Source organism: Ovis aries, chromosome 5, assembly GCF_016772045.2.
Source record: "Ovis aries strain OAR_USU_Benz2616 breed Rambouillet chromosome 5, ARS-UI_Ramb_v3.0, whole genome shotgun sequence".
Lineage (NCBI taxonomy): Eukaryota > Metazoa > Chordata > Mammalia > Artiodactyla > Bovidae > Ovis > Ovis aries.
This window is the reverse complement of record NC_056058.1, coordinates 55,639,555-55,661,492: the sequence shown is the minus strand read 5'-3', so window position 1 is coordinate 55,661,492 and position 21,938 is coordinate 55,639,555. Positions and strand designations below refer to the sequence as shown.

General features: G+C 41.1%; 1 protein-coding gene across 6 annotated transcripts in view; it reads left to right on the top strand.

Moving 5' to 3' along the window:
* PPP2R2B (protein phosphatase 2 regulatory subunit Bbeta) overlaps window positions 1-21,938 on the top strand; it is a 522,252-nt gene that overhangs the window by 376,889 nt on the left and 123,425 nt on the right. For all 6 annotated transcript variants that reach the window (XM_042250618.2, XM_042250619.2, XM_042250617.2 and 3 more), the window contains 2 exons: window positions 14,993-15,090; window positions 18,286-18,451. In XM_042250618.2, the coding sequence (XP_042106552.1) occupies window positions 14,993-15,090; window positions 18,286-18,451 (264 nt within the window). The remainder of the gene's footprint in view (window positions 1-14,992; window positions 15,091-18,285; window positions 18,452-21,938) is intronic.

Sequence of the window (21,938 nt, the reverse complement as noted above, 5' to 3'; positions counted from 1 at the left end):
TCAATTAGAATTCTGTGCAAAACTTATAAGTGCCAGTCCCTAGGCAAGGGCTGCAGACTAAAATAGTAAGATCCTGCCCTCAAGGGGTGTACTGTCTAGGAGAGTAAGATGTCAGCAGGTACCCACGATGGAAAGGACATCTCAGGGAAATGAAATAGCATGACAGTTGGTCAACAAAGACCATTTAGCCTGGGGAGCCTGGAGAGTTAAACTTTGCTCAAGTGTCATCTTGTGACAAGGAATATGAAAGATATGATGGAAAGGTAAGTTGATGCCAGAAGAGCCACTCTCCATAATAAGAAATACAGCCTGTAATTATATATGAAAGATTTGGAAAAGATAAGAAAAAAAAAAAGGAAAGATAGACAAAAGGGAATGGGGACAAAAAATACCTATGGTATAGGGGTGAAAGTGAAAGTCGCTCAGTCACGTCTGACTCTTTGGAACCCCATGGACTATACAGTTCATGGAATTCTCCAGGCCAGAATACTGGAGTAGGTAGCTGGTCTCTTCTCCAGGGGTTCTTTCCAACCCAGGGGTCGAACTCAGGTCCTCTGCTTGGCAGGCAGATTCTTTCCTGCTGAGCCACCTGGGAAGCCCAGATGTATAGGGGAATTCTGCTCAATTTTATGTGGCAGCCTGGATGGGCAGGGGGTTTGTGGGAGAATGGATACATGTATATATGTGTGGCTGAGTCCCTTTGCTGTCCACCTGAAATTATCTCAACATTGTTAATCATCTGTATTGCAATACAAAATTAAAACTTAAAAAAAAAAAAGGATGGTGGAAGAAAAGGAAGGGAGAGCCAAGAGGCAGGTCAAGAACTTGGAACTAGAATAGGGTTCCAATCTCTGCTCCTCTGACCATCAGCCTTCCAAACTTGAGAACGCTGTTTAACTTCTCTGGGCTGCCATTTCCCCATAGAGGAAGATACTGAAATCATGGAGTTGGAGTGACAATTAAATGACGTCATATAAAACATAAAACACAGATCCTAGCCAAAGGAAGTATTTAATAAGTGAGGATGATAATATCAATTTAGGAAGAGACATACATTAAGGGGCTTGTACCATGCCTGGCATGCAGTCAGCCAACTAATGGCAACCCACTCCAGTACTCTTGCCTGGAAAATCCCATGGACATTGAAGCCTGGTAGGCTACAGTCCATGGGGTCGCAAAGAGTCGAACATGACTGAGCGACTTCTCTTTCTTTCTTTCTTTCTTTCTTTCTTTTGTTAAAGGAAAACTGTGCTTTTCTAAACTCTGCAATACTGGTATTTTTCTGAGACTGAAATATCTTGAGGCCAGGTCAGTAGCCAGTTCATTTCAGTGAGTCTCCTGCATGACAGTTGCATTCCACTCCCTGTAGCCACTGTGATAAAGGAATGTGCAGTCTAAGAGTTTTCCATTAAAGACTGACTTCCTGGAAGGGAGATCTACAAATCACTCGGAAATTTTCTGGCACCATCACCTGGGCCTGGCCATTTACAAAGTGTCTGTAAATCTTCCATGGGGCAGGATGAGAGTGGGGGGTGTTTTTCATTCCCGCCTGACAGACTTGTTTCTTTCTATATGATATTAGGAGTAATGGATAAAGTTACCCAAGACAGGCCATGAGGAGGTCAGGCTACCCACCCACGCAGAAGTGATCTTGTAGTTGTCGCATCATTTTAAAGTGAATACAGGTGAGCAGTCTTCTGCCTGGTAGGCAAATAGGAGCTAATGGACCTTGAGCTGTGTAGCAGAGGAATAAAATCCTTTCTGCTCTCTGCTTGCTTTCTTTTTTTCTTTTTCAAAAGAAAAAAGGAGAGAAAAGAGGAAAAGGATGGAAAGGGCGTAGGGAAAACCAATGCAATATTGTAAAGTAATTAACCTCCAATTAAAATAAATTTATATATTTTTTTAAAATACATGAAAAACAAAATGAAAAAAAAAGAAAAGAGGAAAAATTGGAAGGAGAAGAGGGAAGGGCAGAGGAACCAAAAAGAAAACCAAGAAATTGTTTTCCTTTCATGGTGATCACGTGATCTGAGATGTTTTATGCGAGAAGCTCATACAATTCTAAATGTTTTGAGAATCCTGTGAAACCCTGTGTGAATGTAGAGTTTCGATCACGTTTTTCTTCCTCTCCATGTTTTGGCTCTGGGTATGAGTTGAGCTTGTGCAGGTTTTATTTCAGCTGTTAGCGGTGGGCCAGTCCTAGTTTCTGGTTTGTTTCTTCATACATTCATTTGCTAACTCGTTCAGCAATTCTACCCTCTTCATCTCTTCACCATTCATTTCCCCCTGGCTGTTGAAATGTTCTCACTGGCATATACACATGCTGTTGTTTCGATGATCGGACAAGAACACTTTCTTGACCCAACTGCCCATCATCTTCCACATCGTTTTCTGTTATGTGTTGCAAAACCCCTTCAAAGAGTTGTCCACAATCACTGTCTCATTCCTCTCCTCCCGTTCACTCTGAAACCCACACCAGTTTCACCCCCACTGTACCCCAGAAACTATACTTGCCGAGGTCAAAAGTGACTCCTGTGATTCAGATCCGAAGGTCAGCTGAAGCCTTTTCCCTTGCCCATCAGCTGGATTTGACATGATTAACAGCTCTTTCCTCACACTTCACTTGGCATCCAGAACACTAAGCTTTCTTGGTTTTCCTCCTCCCTCACCAGCTGCTCCTTCTTTGTCTTTTTACCTGATTCTCCTCTTCTCCCGTTTTTTTTTTTTTTTTTTTAGCTGTTGGAGTGCCCCTAGGTTCAGTTGTTGGTCCTCTTTGCTTCTTTTACTCCCCTCACTCCTGGAGATCTCATTCAGTCTCATGGCCTGAAAAACGTCATCTGAAAGGCTAATAACTCCCAAATTTCTGTCACCAACTCAGACCCCTTTCCTGAACTCTAAACCCTTATTTCCAATTATCTACTCAGTATCTTCAGTTATATGCTGCACATGCCTGAAACTAAATGTCTGCTCTTCCCCCAAGATGGCTGTTTCACCCACAAACTTCTAATCTCAGTGATGGCAATCTACCCTGCCAGTTGGTGAAAGTGGAAACCTTGGAATCAACCCTGATTCTGCTCCTTCATATGCCTATCCGATCCAGCAGCAATTCCTACTAGGTCGGCTCTCAATATACATCCGCAGCGGGACCACTTCTCCTCACCTTCACTACCAACCCCTTGGTCTGAGCCGCTGTCATCTCACCTGGATTATCACCAGGACATCACCTGGATTATACTCCCTGACTCCGCTTCCGCCCTCTACAGTCTGTTCTCAGCACTACAGCCAGATTGGTACTTGTGAAATGTCAGACGATATTGCTTCTCTATTCTGTGCCTCCCAACTGCCTTCCATTTCATTTTCTCCTCACTTTTTTTAAAATCAGAGTGAAATGTACCACAAAATTTACCATTTTAACTACAGTTGAGCCTTGAACAGCTGCAGGGATTAGAGGCACCAACCCTCTGTGTAGTCGAAAATCTGGGTATAATTTATAGTCAGCCCTCCGTATCCATGGTCCCTCTGTATCTGTGGATTCAACCAACTGTGGACCATGCCGTACTGTAGTATTTACTCCTGAAAAAAATTCATGTATAAGTGGATCTGTGCAGTTTAAACCCATGTGGTTCAAGGTTCAACCGTATTTTTAAGTGTAGGTTAGTGGTATTAGGTACATTCGCATTGTTATCTCACTTCCAGCAAAAGCCAAAGTGCTTGCTGTGGTCCGCAAGACTCTACATTATCTGAACTTCCTGTGTCTATTTGCTTGTTTTTCCCTGTTGGCACTGTCCTAGCCACGCTAGTCCTCTGACACTAGTCCTTTCTTCTCACCATCTCTTGCCTCTGTCTAGAGTGCATATCCTAAGATACCTACCTGGTCATCTCCCTCTCCTCCTTCAAATCTGCTCAGGGAGACCTATCGAAACCACCCTATTTAAAATCTAAGCCTCCGTCTTATCTCAAGTAATCTTAATTCCCCTTACTCGGCTGTATTTGCTTCCCATAATACATAACATACAATGCAATTTGTTATGTTTCTTTATTGTTATCTTTTCTCCACAAGTGGAACGTAAGTTCTATAAGGACAGATATTTTTATCTATTTGATTAATTGATGTATATCCAACCTGGAATAGTATTTGACACATAGTAGGTGCGCTCAGTGAATATTTGCTGAGTGAATGAATAGAATGATGAATGAGTCTATCAGTGTTTAGTCTTTTCTGAGCTTTCTATGTTTTGTATTATTCATTGGTATCTAAACTGCTACATGAACATGAAATTGAATATAATGGATTTTCTACATATCCAGTTTTCAGTGGATAGAAAAAAGCAGTAAGGATGTACTATAATGCCTTTGCCTGATGAATATTTATTCAAGATCGGGTCATGCTGATGAGAAAAATCAGCACGTTTATTTATTCTGTCTTTTACTATTTGCCTACTAGGTGTAAAGTATCTATTCAGTCTTTAAAATAGGGACATTATCCAAAAGAGAGTAACATTTTATTCTAATTTTCAAAATACTGCAACTCCTAGCCAGAAAGAGAGGAAGGGTGGGGAAGAGGAATAGAGAGGAAAGAAATGGATATGGAAAGAGAAATACTGATTCACAAAATTGTAAATAGCACATTTGGTTCTGAGACTTTCCATTATCTTTGCTGAGACTATTGAAAAACCATCATAGCATACTACATTAGGAACAGTTAGTAGAATCTTTATTTTGCTTGACATAGAAATGTCATATTTTAGAAGGAAAAATCTGAAAACATTTTTTATTCTTTTCTTTAAACTTACCTGCTGCTGCTGCTGCTGCTAAGTTGCTTCAGTCGTGTCCAACTCTGTGCGACCCCATAGACAGCAGCCCACCAGGCTCCCCCATCCCTGGGGTTCTCCAGGCAAAAACACTGGAGTGGGTTGCCATTTCCTTCACCAACACATGAAAGTGAAAAGTGAAAGTGATGTCACTCAGTCGTGTCCAACTCTTCGCGATCCCATGGACTACAGCCTACCAGGCTCCTCCATCCATGGGATTTTCCAGGCAAGAGTACTAGAGTGGGGTGCCATTGCCTTCTCCATTAAACTTACCTAGAATTTAACAAAGGGACATAGTGCATTTAGTGTTAATTTTGTCCTTTGGAGAAATACAAGAGATTTTTCTGAATGCAGAGCTACGGATGGGATGTGAGTTACCTTAAGTTCCGGTAGTGACTTTATATTGCCCTCTAGACCAAAGCCATCAATAGGATTCTTATTCTGTTGCTCAAAGACTTCATTATAGGGTCTTTGAACAACCTATTCTCCGACATTATTTTGATGTATCCCAATTTAGCACTACCTCCTAGTCTTCTAGGTAGAAAGCTCCTTGAAGGCAAAAACCATGTAGCTATTGTTAGCATATCCCTCGTACCCAACCCACTGATGTGCACATAATAGGTGTTCATTAGAGTCCTTGCATCTCAGACCTAATTGCTCAAAATTCTCTTGCTACTACATGCCCTCTCCCAACTAACACCCTATCCCAGAACCCTCTGTTCACCAACCCATCCACTCTCTTCTCTCCGTACGATTTATAGAAACGTGCCAATGCTACCGACACTTTGTAGGACAAAACCTCTTCTTTACTGATCAATCCATCTTGTTCTAAAGTTGTACAATACTCACTGTTCCAAATAAGAGCTTCCCCTTGCCTCACACGCCTTAAAAATGTTTCTTACATTCATCCAGCATAAATGCTTTGCTCACTGATACTTTGTTTGGGGTTATCCATCTTCTATGTGTTGGTCCACTTAGACATTGGCTTTTCTGGCTCTCATTCGATGGTCAATTAAAGGAAAAAATTAAGAAGCATCTACTATATACTAAGACACTAAGCTAGGCACTGGGCTTTCTAGTGATGAACAAGTTCCTTATGGAGTTTATATTTTAGAGACCGGGAAAGGCATTTAAAATGGCTCTGTTACCATTGTAATAAATGGTAAAGGTACGCAGTGATACCTGATGGAGCAGAAGTACAGGGAGCCAGGAGGCTGCCTCCCAGAGGGACTTGTCTACGTCTGGGGAGAAGTCGTGCAAGGCTTCCCTTAAAAAGTGACATTAGAGCCAACTCACAAATTCCTTTAGCTCCCACAAGGCAGGTACCATGTCTTTCTGAGTTCAGAGCATCTGGTACAACAAAATTTTTGATGCAAGACATGCCAAGAGACTCCAATGCCTGCCCAGGAGCTCCTGTTCCCCCACAGATGTGATGGGTTTTCTCATCTTGGACCTGGGGTCCCGCTGACTTTGAGGTCAGTGCTAGATGATCCCATATTATGTACATAATAGATCTGAATGATTGACAGAATTTGTATCACCTGAGCACTTAATTACTCCTCTGCTTTCTGAAAGAGTAGGTGACAGATGGTAGACACCTTTCCAGCAGATTCCACTGTAAACCACACAGGCTTGAGGGCAAGTCTGGACTGCTACCGAGCTCCCACTGGCTTTCTCTGTACTTAGAGGACTTACAATTTTTCAAATTCCTTTGCCCTTTAGACAAGTTTTGTTCCACCAGCAGAAAAGTCTCTCTTCTCAGTTTCTGTGTTGCTGGAACTTGTTTTGAATGAAAGGCAATCTCCATGAACCCACATGTCCTGGGTTGCCTCAGACCTGGTTAGTGCTAGGGATTTGGTCAGTGTGGGGAAGCTGTGTGCATTTTAATGGGAACAGCATGACATTCATTACTCACCTGCTTCCTACCATCTGGATTTTCACAGCTCAGCAAGCATGGTGGGCTTACTACACATTAGCTGGGAGAAACTTGGCTCCAACAGAGGATATGGCTAAGTCCATTTGAAGTCATAATTTTATGATGGACACCATGATAAATTGTAGGGGGAGGCATTCTATCCCAGTAAACTGATTTCATATTTGAATGGTCAAAAAGTAATGCACCATTGCCACACAGGGGAAGAGGGAAAAAACAAACACTTCAATATTGGAAACTAAGTATGTAGGAAGGAAAATTGATTGTATGATAGAGGGAAGTGAAAATGTGAGTATGAGAGTTTGTGCCTGGAGGTGGCAGGACAAGAGATCATTTTTTCCAATTCAATGCACATTAATAATCTGGCCCTGTACACAATGCTGTCGGGAAAACAAAGATGGAAAGCCATGTCTATTAGTAAGCATTCAGATGCACATAGCAAAAAATCTATCTTGCAGTGGCTTAAACTGCTAGGTATCTTTTGTTTAACAAGTCCAGACTTAGGCTGTCCCTACGGTAGGCTTTTGCAGTTAAGTGATGTCACTGGGGACATTGTCCCTTTCTTCCATCTGTCAGACTCAGACTTTTGGCCTTAGACTTAGTGCCTCATGGTCACGTGATGGCTGCCACAGCTCCACATATGGCTACATAGAACCACATCCAAAGTAGTATTGTACAAGGAGTGTGTCAATGCAGCCAGAAGGCTTCCCGTCACTTGCTTGCTTCCTTTTATTCTGGGAAGAAAATTTTTTCCCAGATTTTTGCCTCCCTGCCCCTCAAGAGACTTTTCTATGTGCCCCATTGGCCAAATTTGGGTCACATGGCCATCCCTAGCCAGAAGCAGTTCGCATTTTCAGCCTCTACAGTGGGACAAGCAAGGAAGAAAGGCAGTGGAGAGGAGCAGCCAAATGAGTGTATTGGCCACAGCGCACTCTCTGCCCTTCATGAGCTTGGTCTTCACAGGTCTGACGTTTAAACTGTGGCCCTTTTCCAGCACTGTGCTTGTGGTTAAATAGGAAGCAGCGGTTGTGATAAAGTCTGGGGAACTGGGGCTGTTGGACCCTTCTACCTGCATTCTTTCCTAGAAGAGGACTACCAGCGCCAGACTGAAGTTTATACCAGTATACACAGAATTAATCATATCCAGATGATTAGAATAGATTCAGTAGCTAAAATGCAGACACCAGTTAGGCGACAAAGGAATCAACTCTGGATCCAACAGAACATGTATATTCTATGTACTAGGTCAGTATAGCAAGCATGTGGCACGTGTACAGCCTCTTCACTTGCCAGTGCCCATGGCAGACTTGACCAGTGGATCGCAACACCCTCCCACCAAGCCCAGCTATGACCTCAGTCTTTCTCAACGGGCAGCTTCTGCCAATAGACCAAAATTGGTGAGCAAGAATAGATCCATCCGCTATCACTTCTCAGAACTTGCTATTTACTGCTATTGTCACTAAAGCAAAGTCGCTCAGTCGTGTCCGACTCTTTGCGACCCCATGGACTGTAGCCCACCAGGCTCCTCCATCCATGGAATTTTCTAGGCAAGAGTACTGGAGTGGGTTGCCATTTCCTTCTCCAGGAGATCTTCACTAGGACCATGCTAAAGGAAAGTGACAAGTAATGTCAAGAAGTTAATGCTACTGAACCAAGGACTCAGATGGCATTGCAATTAAAGGCAAAGGGACATTTGAGTCAGAGGGCAGAAAACCTCATGTATAAACCTAGTTTGCGATATAGGTTAATAAAGATATATTGATGAATTGACCTTCCCAATACTCTAAAAACAAAATTACAAATAGTGATAATATCTAAGCAATAAGATGAAAAAATAAAATCTGACTCCAGCTAGCTAGAAGATGATCATTGACTAGAAATTGAATTGAACCATGTGTGTAGAGAAACCTCTGTATTTACACACACTCCTTTGGAAGCTCTTATATATCTGTCAGCTCATTTCACTCCCATAATTTTATTCCTTTTTGAAAACTTGTTCACTGTAGAGAGGCAATATGAAGGAACTTTTTAGGAGGAGGGTGATTAAACTGTTTTGTCTCATGACAGTGATAGTGGATACACATCTAGATGCATTTATCTAAACTCATAAAACTATATGCTGCAAAAAGTGAATTTTATCATATGGGAATTAAAAAGCAAATTTTTAAAAAGTCACTGAGGTAAATGCTAAAATCTTGTATTCAATTTGAAAGTCAATTAACATTGCTTAAAAGTTAAAAATTGTTCAAGTATTTATGATCAAGGGGCTGGATGGCATCACGGACTCGATGGACGTGAGTCTGAGTGAACTCCGGGAGATGGTGATGGACAGGGAGGCCTGGCGTGCTGCGGTTCATGGGGTCGCAAAGAGTCGGACATGACTGTGCAACTGAACTGAAAAAATTAGAAAATACTGAAAAATTAGAAGACTATAGAAGAGTAAATTTAAACATCTGTGTCCTACCCCAAAACAATATCATTTGGTACTCTCTCTGACAGACATTTTCCTATGATTATTTGTGTGTATATGAGTTAATTACTCTCTCTGGGGGGCTATGTCATGTCATATTCTAATCATCATTTTGGTATTAATGGAAGTATATACTGCTCTGTGTATGTGCACAGTTGCTCAGTCGTGTGCGACTCTTGTGACCCCACGGACTGTAGCCCACCAGGCTCCTGTGTCCATGGGATTTCCCAGGCAAGAATACTGGAGTGGGCTGCCATTTCCTTCTCCAGGGGAGCTTCCCCACCCAGGGATCGAACACGAGTCTCTTGCGGCTTCTTCACTGGCAGGGGGATTCTTTACCACTGAGCCACGAGGGAAGCCCACATATTTTTAAACACATATTCCTAAACTTTACCAGTTTAGGAAAAAATACCAAATTTGAGATCATTTTAGGCATATTATTTTATTACCTGACTTTTTAAAATTTTACAATATATTAACATCTTTTTGATGTAACCCTTTTGAACACGATCCCAGTAGTAGAGCAGTACTTGGGTATATCTTGTTTGACCAAAACCAGACTTCCTTTCCCCCTGCCATTTTGATGGGAAATATATTTCAGTGTACTATTTCAGTTATCCACAGAAAACCTTTTCCAAGAAATGGATGCTGACTTTGGACTGTGAGCCAGAACCCAAGGAGGAGTCCACAATGTTGTAAAGATGGAAGGAGTTGTTTTAACTCCCACTGGGGAGTCTAAGAATCCCGTTTGTTTAATGATCCACAAAGTCAGGGCCAATCTAACTGGAAACCCCTGTGTGCGTGACAAAGACCCCGCAAGTCCCCTCACTGCAGAAGCCACTGCAATTAACCCCAGCATTTCAGCCTTGAAGAGCACCCCCCCAATCCTTTACACAGAGTTGCTGGCAGCTACTGCCATTTTGCCCCATTGTCATCAGCTGGGAAACCCATTTCCCATTCTTGCTGGTATCTTTGCCCTGGCAGAAGAAACAGCAGACTCTGCTAGAACCGACCTCCTTGTCAGGAAGAAAGCCAAATATTGCTCACCGAGAACTAGTCCACTGATACAAGTACCGTATATGACCTTACCGTATTATCTCCAGATGTTTCCAAGATGAAAGATAAAACATGTAATGGGCTCTGAAGGCTAAATTGTATTACATTCTTATTTTAACCCCTGTGATGGATGCTGAGAGGTCAGTGCTTGTGATGTGGTCAGTATGCTGAGAGGTCAGTGCTAGTGATGTGGTCAGTAAGATCTTGTCCTATCAGAGGACTTGGGTTTAGGTCCTAAGTCTACACTGAGCATCGTTTCATCAAAATAGTCACCCTGCTACTGAACTACGCAGCGCCTAATAACTATAGTCAGCCCTGGCATTGCATAGACTCCAGCCTAGCGTGGCACCAGGGGAGTCTACAGCATGAGCAAGAGGATCGATCCTTCCTTCTCTTCAACTTCACAATCACGTGCATATAAATGCCAAGTCAGTTTCTATTATTCAGGTAAATGGAAACTTTATGTGTGAACTTGTTAGTCTGGAACCTTTGAAGGATGGTGAGATTGATTTTGAAAGTGAAAAACCCGATTCGAACAGTTCCTATTGCGCTAGAAATGGGGTTACCAGGCCACCATCTAGTGGAAATTAAATCAGCACGAACAGATGTGGAGCAGGGCAAACGTCATACCTCCCAGGGCTTCCTTAAAAAAATCATGTTAACTACACTTGACCTCTATAACTGCTTTTGGCTTCTGCTTTTTGTTTTTAGTAAAAAACATGCACTTCATTCACGTCTTTATAGAACAGAGAGAAAAATGCTCAAGTATATAACTTTTTGCATAATAACGTGACTCGGCTGCACCCTTAAGAAAATGAGATGTGGTGAATACTTATCATTTAAAGGCAAAATGTCCTCTAATCGAACTTGATGAATTGAACTTTAGTTGAACTTGATGATTGACTTCTGTTGACCAAGATATCACAAGACGTTATTGTCTCTGGGTTTGTTGGTTTATTGTTATTGCCATATCCTCTTTCTGTACTCAACAGAAGTCATGTTGTCTTGAGCAGTGAATGTTTTCTAATTTACACTGCTCTACCAAGAGCATGTTGCAAGCACAAGAGCATTGTATCTAAAGTTTCCCTCTCTTGAATTTGGAATGTGGGGTGATTCATGAGTTTTGCATCAATTATTAAACAGTCACAGATGAAGATACGCAAAAGATGGATAGGGCAGTAAAAATACTCTGGTTACACCTATTGGCTTAGCCATGATAAATGAGTCAGGAAACGCAAAAGTTCAAAACAGGTATTAACTTGAGTTGCCATGGCATACGTTTTGAAGGGAAGAAGACAATACCCAGATATAAACAGCCTAGTATACAGACCAGCTCCCTGGCAGAGTTAAAAGCAAGGTAAGAACTTGGCAAAAGACTAAGGGATTTCAGCATCCTGCCATGCCAGTCAGTCTTTCTCTGTCAAGTTCCTCGAGGGAGACATAGCACGATGATAACACTTGGAAAACAAAGCAGGCATTTATATACCTCTTTATATACCTCCTTATATATATCAGGGGACAAACCTGATAGCCCATAGTGCAGAGTTCTAATAATACTGCCTTGGATCACGTGGCTTAGACTTGAGTTTGAATCCCACCTTGCCCTGTGCATCTTAGAGACATTTTCACAGAATCCAGGCAGAAAGATAACATGCATGTCATCCTTGGGAGACTGAGTTTTGTTTCACTTGGAGTGACATTTTCTTAGAAACTGAGCCAGAGCCCAATCTTAGAAAAAGTTACTTACCTCTCCCTTCCAATACTCAGTGTCACCAAAAGGGAAGACTCATTTCTTAGTTCAATACACTAGCCCTAGAACCCGTGTAGAACTCCAATGTCTGCGTTCATGTTGCTGCTGAGAGGAAGGGCTTCAGATACCCTTGGGCAGAATCTTGGGGCTTTCCTGGTGGTTCAGTGGGTAAAGAATCCACCTGCAATACAGGAGATGTGGGTTCGATTCCTGGGTTGGGAAACTCCCCTGAAGAAGGAATATGGCAACCCACTCCAGTATTGCCTAGAGAATCCCATGGACAGAGGAGCCTGGTGGGCTACAGTCCATGGGGTTGAAAAGCGTCAGACACAACTGAAGTGAGTTAGCACACACACACATACACACAAGCGGAAGCGGAATCTTAGCCCTAAATACATGAGCATGGCGCTGTTAACTCACGAGCCTGGGCTCCCATCACCCTCTCATTACTCCCTGCTTCTCTTTCCCTCCGGAAGGTGTCTGGCTCGTTTTTTAGTGCCTGAAAGAAGCCTGGAAGTGAAAAGAAACAGCAGTGTCTGCTTTAGCTTCTCCCCAAAGCCAGGAAGCTTGGTGAATAACCTCATTGCTAGCCACTCACTGAAAAGCCAGAGCAGCCGCTAATGTGAGAAGTGTCTCCTAACACTCGAGTGTTTCTCAGCGGGGCATTCTGAGGCAACTGGAAACAAACAGGCTTCTTGTCCCCTCTGTACATGAGAGTGCTTTGCTAAGACACACAAACTCTAACAAAGGAAAGTGGTCGATCATTCCCTCAAGGTGACTGGCTTCCCAGCATTGCTGGGCTCACCTGCTCCTCCTCGGGCTCTTGTTCTAAAAACAGGTTTTCTAAACTTGTATCAGGGAATAGCCATGCAGCTTATTTTGTGTTTCCTTAAGGTAGTGTTCGTTTGGAGGGCTCTTCTTGAGTGAATGGATGGGATGTCCAGTTGAGACTGTCAATAAGGAATGGAGTGGCCTTTTCTGGAAGGAGCACTGTAGAGACTGAAGCGGGTGACTCACAAACCATTTTAATCTGATAGGATTACATATTTTTTTAATGTCATGGCACTCAAAAAAAAAAATCATTGGTTGCCAATATATAAAACTGAAGAGGTTTTCATGTAAAGCTCTGGGTTTCCAGCTTCTTTAAAAAAAATATGACATCCTGTATTTGTGGAATCTAAAAGAGATTGTACAAATGGACTTGTTTACAAAACAGAAACAGATTCACTGACTTAGAGAACAAACTTATGGTTACCAAGGGGGAAAAATGAGGGGAAGGGGTGTTAGGGAGTTTGGGATGGACATGTACACACTGCTATATTTTAAATGGATAACCATCAAAGACCTACTGTATAGGACAAGGGACTCTGCTAAGTGTTATGTGGCAGCCTGGATGGCAAGGGAGTGTGGGGGAGAATGGATATATGTATATGTATGACTGATTTCCTTTGCTGTGCACCTGAAACTCTCACAACATTGTTAAACAGCTATACTCCAATATAAAATAAAAAGGTTTTTTAAAAAAAAATCAGAATATCTGGCAACACAGTTGGCTTGAGCCAAGTAGCCACTTGTCTTTTAAGAGGAGATGCAAGCTTCCTACTTCACCTAATTTCCTTCACTCCCCATTCCCTCGTGGCCCTGTAGGATTTGAACCTGCTACCACTGGGGTCAGTCATCTAAGACGCCAGAGCAGAAATCATGAATTATTCTTTTAAATGCGCCTGGCTTGAAAGTGATTATAGGTTATCTCTTATTCTTTTTTCTTCTGCACAAAGAATGACCATTCAAAACATTTTCATGTACGGAAAAGGACAGTTAGAAGCAAAGTAGAGAATTTCACACTACTTACCTAAATCAATCGGGCATATAAAGAAAATCCTGAAATGATGATATTAAAGTAAGATTTGAGATTTGAATTATTCAGGGATAACTGCCTTAGTTTTCCAGCTCACTGTCTCCCCTTTGCTTTCCTTACATGGACACAATCTTCAGAAAGTACTACTGTCAAAGGCCACAGTCATAATTCCCCCGCCTCCTTTTTTATTTTTTTTTAACTCATTTGCACTCTCGGTAGTGATTGTTGGAGCCCTGTGGGGGAATAATTGCAGAGGAATTAACCTCTGACATTTTTCTAAAAATAGCCCTAATAAATCCAATCATAGGTAATTTACCTGTCCATGTTCCTCCAGGGATAACCAGTATTGAAGAAAGGCTTGGCAGGCTGGCATTCCTTCAGCAATTATCTGTGATCTGAGTTCCTGGCGCCTGTGTATTTTCTCTGTTTAGAGATATACAGTACAAATTTCCCTCTTCCCTCTGACCTCGTGACCCTGTTTTCTCAGCACCTTTCTCCTCAAGTTGCAGTAAAGCCCTGCTCTTCCAGAAGGGTGTGGTGGGCTTACCAGAAAAGGCAGAGCATTTCCAGGGTTCCTCCTTGAATTTCCAACTCCTGGCGTTTCCCGGATAGTTCCTCTGAGTTGTGTCCCTTCATTTTTGATGTCTGAGCTTCAAGCATCTCAGCCCTGCTTATCAGCCTTCAGTCCTCATTTAGATTCCACAACTGCACCCCATTTGGGGAAGTTTCTTGTTGTAGAAGAAAGGAGGATGCAGAAGGCCATGGGTGGGAAAAGAGTCTGTGGTTGGTAGAAATTATCAAAGAAAATTGCCATTTCCTTGAGCCATAAGGAAATTCATTTTCTATTGCCCAAAACAAAAGAATCTGAACGTGCTTTTTCCTTTTGTTCTCTCCAGTTGTTCCTAGAGACCGCCGTGCAGTGCGGGCATCTAGGAAATTTACTTCCCCAAGTGCCACTTTAGTGGCACTTCAAATACAGGACATAAAATCCTTGTAAATTCCACGGCAGAGACAAAGCCCTGAGCCCTTAAATGCACAGAAAAGTACGTCTATTATCTATCGTTTGAAAGTAAGTGTGCAGTTACTTAAATTGCCTTTGTCTTCTTCTTTTCAGCTGACATTATCTCTACGGTAGAATTCAACCACACGGGAGAATTACTAGCGACAGGGGACAAGGGGGGTCGGGTTGTAATATTTCAACGAGAGCAGGAGGTAAGTGGCAGTGAATGCAAAATACCCATTTTCTCTTCTTTTTAAAGGAGGCCTCCCACTGTTTCTTAATCCTTATGTGTCGCCCTTAACCTTGCTGCTTGGCTTGCAAACTAAAAACTGCCAAAAAGTCATTAACATCAACAGTTGCACAGGCTCACAAAAGCACCTGGAATTAGAGCCTTTTCTGGACAAGGTCTTCCTTTCCAGTCCTGGGTACTACACATTCAAAACGACCTCACTTCTCTGGATCTGCAAAATTCCACAGGCGCTTGTAGAACGTAACACCTGCTTTCTCAGTAGGGTTAACTCTCTTGGATATAGAAATTCAGGGACTCCTAACAGAATACTTGGGACAAAAGATACAGCCCTTCCCCAACAGATTTGAAAGGATAACTTGGGTCAGAAAAGAAAATGTAGCTCCCTCTATCAAAGCAAGTGAAATCCCAGAAAATGACATCTGAGCAAAGAACATGGCTCACACTTTAATATGTGCATGCATGCTAAGTCAATTCAGTTGTGTCCAACTCTTTGTGACCCCGTGGACTGTAGCCCACCATGCTTGTCTGTCCATGGGATTCTCCAGGCAAGAATACTGGAGTGGGTTACCATGCCCTCCTCCAGGGGATCTTCCTGACCCAGGGATCAAATCCACATCTTTTATATCTCCTGCATTGGCAGGTGGGTTCTTACCACTAGCACCGCCTGGGAAGGCAACACTTTACTATGGATGACACGAAGTTCCCTGCAGCTGAATCCTCTATGCCTTCCAAGCAGGAGTCGTTAACTCCCAGTGAATCTTGAAAAGCCCGTTTCTTCCTGAGACTTGGGTTCCACTAGGAATCGCTTCTCTTTTTCATATAAATTGAGGTTTTTGGGGGTGTCTGCTTCTGCTCCATCAAAACAGAATTATGGCCTAATTTTATTCCCTTGGCCTCCCCTGGCATGGTCCTGAAGCTTACAGCAGGCCAGTCTGTGTTCAAGTGACTCTCCCATCTGCTACTGCCTGCCTCAGAGGTTTCACCCTGTGCGGCATAGCGGGAGGCCCCCTGTGTGGGAGGGAGGCTTCACAAGAGACTTCCCTAGCAATTTAAAGCCTGCTTTGTGCCTCAAAGCCATTTGTGTTCCATCTCCCCTCCAAAAAGGGAAGTCTCATTTAGAGGTGATATATTTGGTAATTGCACATTATTTGCAATTAATTTCTATAAGGGCATGGTAATCCCTCGGGGTTCTATATGAATTCAAGTGTTCAGCATTAATTCAGGCACCCAGCCTATTCCATTGGCCCTGGAAACACGAAAATGTGGTTGGCAAGTAGAAACTAATAGCTCTTCGTGACCTGGAATTTTTCCTGCTTTTCTGGAGCTGCCTACTGCTAATTGGTCTGGCACATACTCCACACACTTGACAGTCTGATTTGGATGGTAGCAAATCAAGGCTCTTAAAAATTTATCGTTCAGGTGGACTAGCTCTTTCTGCAGTAAACAGGACAGGAGCAAGTATGTCAACCTCTAAAGTCCTTTTAAAATTGATTTTTAAACCTCCTTCTTCAATTTTTTTAATCCAGTTAGGTTCATAGTAATGATAAAGAGAAACCAGAGGAGCTGTTTAGCATAAATTACCCAAGGCAGCATGTTGCCAGTAATATTCAGTTCCGTGTTTCCCATTAGCTATTTATAGGTTTTACCTATTTTAATTTACTGAAATATTTGGGAAGCCTGATTCATTAGTAGACTGAAGGGGGACACATTTTCCAAAGGCGAGGGTTTTGTTCAATAAGGAAAAAATGTTGAAGATAATAACGTGCCGTTCACTGTTGAGTTTTGTGGCAAGGCTTGGGGTTGAATGAACACTGAGCCTGAGAAACACAGACATGTGGCAACATCTAAGTCAGGTCTCCTCTCAGCTTCTGTGGGTGACTCCTGTATATGAATGCTTGAGTGACACCATCCTGGAGAATTTGCTTAAAGAACCTCAATGTCCTCACGAGTACCTTTAACACGTGGGCATCAGTACCATCACCTATCAGTAAACTGAGGCTTGGGTTTGAATGTCCAGTATCCACCCAGAAATAGTATTTTTTTTTAAATTTAAGACTTTAATTAAGAGTCATGTATCTATGACAAATGCCTAATAAGACCTGGATATGAATTTGTGCACACAATTTTCCCAAGCCTGAATCTTGAGGCTCTTGGTCACAAGATCCTAAAATGCAAACCTCCCCTCCATCTTTCCCTTCTTCCCTTTCTGTCTCTCACACCCTCTTCTCCTCCTGTCCACTCTTCTTCTTTCTCTTGTCCCTTTCTCCACACCTCCCCCCTTCATGTTCTGTTCTCTCACCATTTATTTACTGTGTGCGCTTTGCATAATCGATGCTAAGGGAAAGCCCGTGTAAAGTCTCATAGTTCTCCCAATGATCTGCATGTCTTCTCTGCCCTCACGTCTGTTTTTTAACTCATGATGGGAAAAGGAGAGGGAGAGATCTGATCCTAATAAGCTGCGTGTCATTTTAATATCTCTGAGCCTGTTTGGTCCATTTCCCTGCCCTGGGCACCTCTCAGAGAATCTGTGAAGATCTGATGAGTTATAAAAGGCCAGTGAGGAGTGCAGATGCTACAGTTCTGTGTTCTTCGTAAAGGACTGGTATGCATCTATCTGGACATCAGCACTGGATGACTCACTCCTGAGGGTGTCTGAGACATCCATCAGGACACAAAATATTATAACATCTATTGATTCTAACATCATGTTGTTGGGACTTGCCTGGTGGTCCACTGGTTAAGACTCCACGCTTCCACTGAGGGGGTGTGAGTTCGATTCCTGGCCTAGGAAGTTCTGCGTGCTGTGTAACACAGTCACCTAAAAAAAACTGGTGTCCTGCTTCAACTTCCATTTCTACATATATTTTATGATGTACACCCTATGTCCATGCAGCAGTTTATGTATATACTTTATAAATAAAAATATGTAAACATTGGAGGTGCCAGTATTTACCACCAGGGTTGCACAATCAAATGGCATGAGGCCACTGAGCTGAAGAGGAACCTGTGGTCAGCATAGTCCTGCCCTCAGCCCACTCGGACAGGGTCTGCCTGTCCCACCTCTCATGATCCTGCTCAAGAAAAGGAGGAACTGGTGAATTTTCAGTTGGCTTACATGATTTAATCTTTGGTGTGTGTGTTTTTTCCCTTCTTACAGAGTAAAAATCAGGTTCATCGTAGGGGTGAATACAATGTTTACAGCACATTCCAGAGCCATGAACCCGAGTTCGATTACCTGAAAAGTTTAGAAATAGAAGAAAAAATCAATAAAATAAGATGGCTCCCTCAGCAGAATGCAGCCTACTTCCTTCTGTCTACTAATGGTATGTGAAGGTGACTTACCTTGTTTGGTGTTTTCAGAGATATAGTCAGCAAACCATATATTTCAATCTCTCTTAGCCTCCATTTTCCTTTTTACCTTGCCGGCTGTTGAAAAACGTAGAAACCATACTTGCAAGATGCCTAGCAGAGTGCCTGACTGAGAATAGAAACTCAGTAAATTGTACTTACTCTTTTTTAAAAAATAACAAATTTATGACCGAATTCTGTGAGACTTGTTATCTGTAGTTTTTGACAAATACAGATTATTTCCAGGTGTTTTTGGAATGTGACTTCCTGTCTTAAGATTCACTGAATGTTATTCTGGGAACACGTTTCAGGAAACGAAACATGCCTTCCCTGTATGTTTGGCACACTCAATAGAAGTTATTAATCCCTGAATATATTTGGGGATTTGGAAAGCAGATGTCTTTGACACAAGCAAGCTCCCTACTAGGAACATAGGTTAAGAAGAGAGGAAGGAAAGTATAGAAAGTGAAAGTCACTCAGTCGTGTCCAGCCCTTGACACTCCATGGACTATAGTCTTCGAGACTCCTCTGTCCATGGACTTCTCCAGGTAAGAATACTGGGGTTGGTAGCCATTCCCTTCTCCAAGGAATCTTCCCAACCCAGGGATGCCATCAAAAAATGGATCAAATAATGGGTTCTTCTCTTTTTCCCTCCACACTTTTCTTACATCATTTATTGGTTTGGGGGGGAAATTGATATAAATGGAACAGAGAGAGAGGATGTTGAGGGTTGCATAGAGAGCTTAATTCTATACTAATCTTTAAGCTTTTATACAGTGGAATTACCAACTCTAAAGGTTTTTAATACCCTACTTGAAAGAAGCCATCTATGCTCAGAACAATTCAGAATAAAATCAAATACAAAAGGGTGCTAGTTGAATAGCATAACAATTAAGAGGATTAGTACACAAAAATTAAACACCCTCTGCCAAACAAATAAGCTGGAGAGAGGCTTATTTCATCATCCTCTGTGTGAGTCTTTGAGGAGTATACGTTTAAGTATAAATCAAGAAACATTGGGTTTGCTTTCTGCCTATCTCCAGCATTTATTAAGAAAGGGTGATGCTCATATGTCAAGATAAAACACAATGCAGACTGTGTATATACAATGATCAAGCCTATATTAACATTTTTAAAGACTGAAATGAAACACACTGAAAGATTTTTCGTGAGTAATCTTATGCATTATGAGTGACTTGTCAATTTGTTACTTTTATTGTTTTCATTTTCTAAGTTCTCACAATTTTTATTTTAAGATTATGGTAAAAGAAGGAAAGTTTTTAATGGATATGAACCCCCCAAATCCCTCAAATTTAAAAAGCCAGTGTATAAATCTATAAAGTATTGGTTCTGAAATAGCCAGCATAGGGTTATTCAAGCATAGCTTATCTCAACATGACCAGATCTCCACTCATCTGTTCCTCCAGATTCCAAGTAATTTAATTCTTCCTCATAAATGTATTTATTGTTTTGTTTACATTTTTGTGTTAGTTGTTCAGTTGTGTCCGACTCTTTGGGACCCCATGGACTGCAGTCCACCAGGCTCCTCTGTCCGTGGGATTCTCCACACAGAAGTACTGGAGTGGGTTGTCATTCCCTTCTCCAGGAGATCTTCTGATCTTGATATCCCAAAAGTGAATTTGTTTCAAGTTCTTCTCTTTTAGTTTTGTGTAAGTGTTACTCAAAGGCTCAGCAGACTCAACACAACTTAGGATGGAAGAAACTTCTGATGATTTTGACTTAATTACTTCAGGCAGAGAAAAAGTATCTGATTATCTTCTCTAGGCTAGCTTTGTATTATGAAATTTAGCCTATTGATTATTATAATAAAAGTTAAAGACGTAAAAGGCATATTAAGTACTTTGTGGGGGGATGGGGAAGGAACCAGTGAAATGCAATGAAGATTAATTATGTAGCATCATGTTCTGTTAATTGAGTTTTTAAATAGTTTTTTGATTAACAAAGATATTATCTTCCCATTTGGGATGCTATTTCATATGCCACCAGCATCTCAAAATGATTCTTAGAAGACAAATCCCCATGCTCATATATGATTTTCTTTTTTATACTAATATTGAGGTTGAGAATTCCCCTTAAGCCAAATAGGTTAACATGCAAAAATTAATGGAAGACAATCGGAATTACTGCACAAAAGAGAAAATGAAGATAGATGATAAGATTGTGTTTAAAGGTGCCACAAGTAATGATAAACTATTCAGAGAGCCAGCCGAAAGGAAGAAAAAGCCATTACTCATGGTATCAGCCCCATGTTTCTCAGACTTTTTTATCCACAAGCTTCAAGATACTGAGTCAAGAAAAATTGTGATAATAAAGTCAAGAATGACTCCAGGCATCATGACCATGGGGAATTGAATTGAATTCACCATCAATTATCTTTAAAAAATTGTGCTTATCTCATTATAGCTGGGTACAGTTTTTAACCTTCTGTTAGAATACAGTCCCAGCTTTACAGTTTTTAATGAAAAATAAAACCAACATTCAGTTGTGAAGCTAGACCTTAAAATTATTCACCAGCTGAAGACACATTACGTTACTGAGATGTCTACTTCTATCATAATACCTATGGTCAGATGAAAAGGTATACTTAATTTGTTTTCCATGCTATGAAAGTAATAATTGTTTATTGTAAAAAATTTAGAAAATTCAGAGAAGCAGAGTGAAGATAAGGAAAGTATTCCTATCCAGAGAGAACCGCTATTAATGGCTTTTTAAAAGGAATAGCAAAGTGACATGGATAAATCTGTTTCTTACCAAAAGTGAGACATATTCTATAACTTTGCAACCAGATTTTTAATTTAATAATATAACATTTAGTAACAGGAATATCTTTGTAATTGTGAAATATTTCTCCTAAAATACTGTAACATTTTCAATGACTGCATAGTATTCCATTGTATGACTTTTCTATAGTTTATTAATGTCTCCCATTCCTAGACCTTTAACTAATTCTCAGTTATACATTATGTGGAGATAGATGTTGGTATAAATAGATAAATGATTGGGGGAAAGGCATAGTATAAGCTATGTATAGTATGTTACATTTATTAAAAGCAGTTATACAATTCGGCATCCAATGTAATATAAGGATATACACAAAATTTTCATAATAGTTGTCTTTGTCTAGTGGAATTGAGAAAGTTTTATTTTTTTACTTTTATATTCATTTTCATTTTCTACAATTATATGCACCAGTTTTACAATAAAATGAGAAATATAAATCTATGTATGTGGTATTATTATAGGTTTGCACCCCTCTTCAAAAAATGCATAGAAAAAATACTGCAAACTGTAACTGTATTATTAACTGTACTGTAAACTGTTGATAATGGTGGTTAATAATGGTGGTCCTGGACTGGAGGGATTTTAAGAATTTTTATTCTTAATGTTTTACCTCTATTTTCTCTTTCTTAGTATAGTAATTTATCATTCATAATAAGAAAA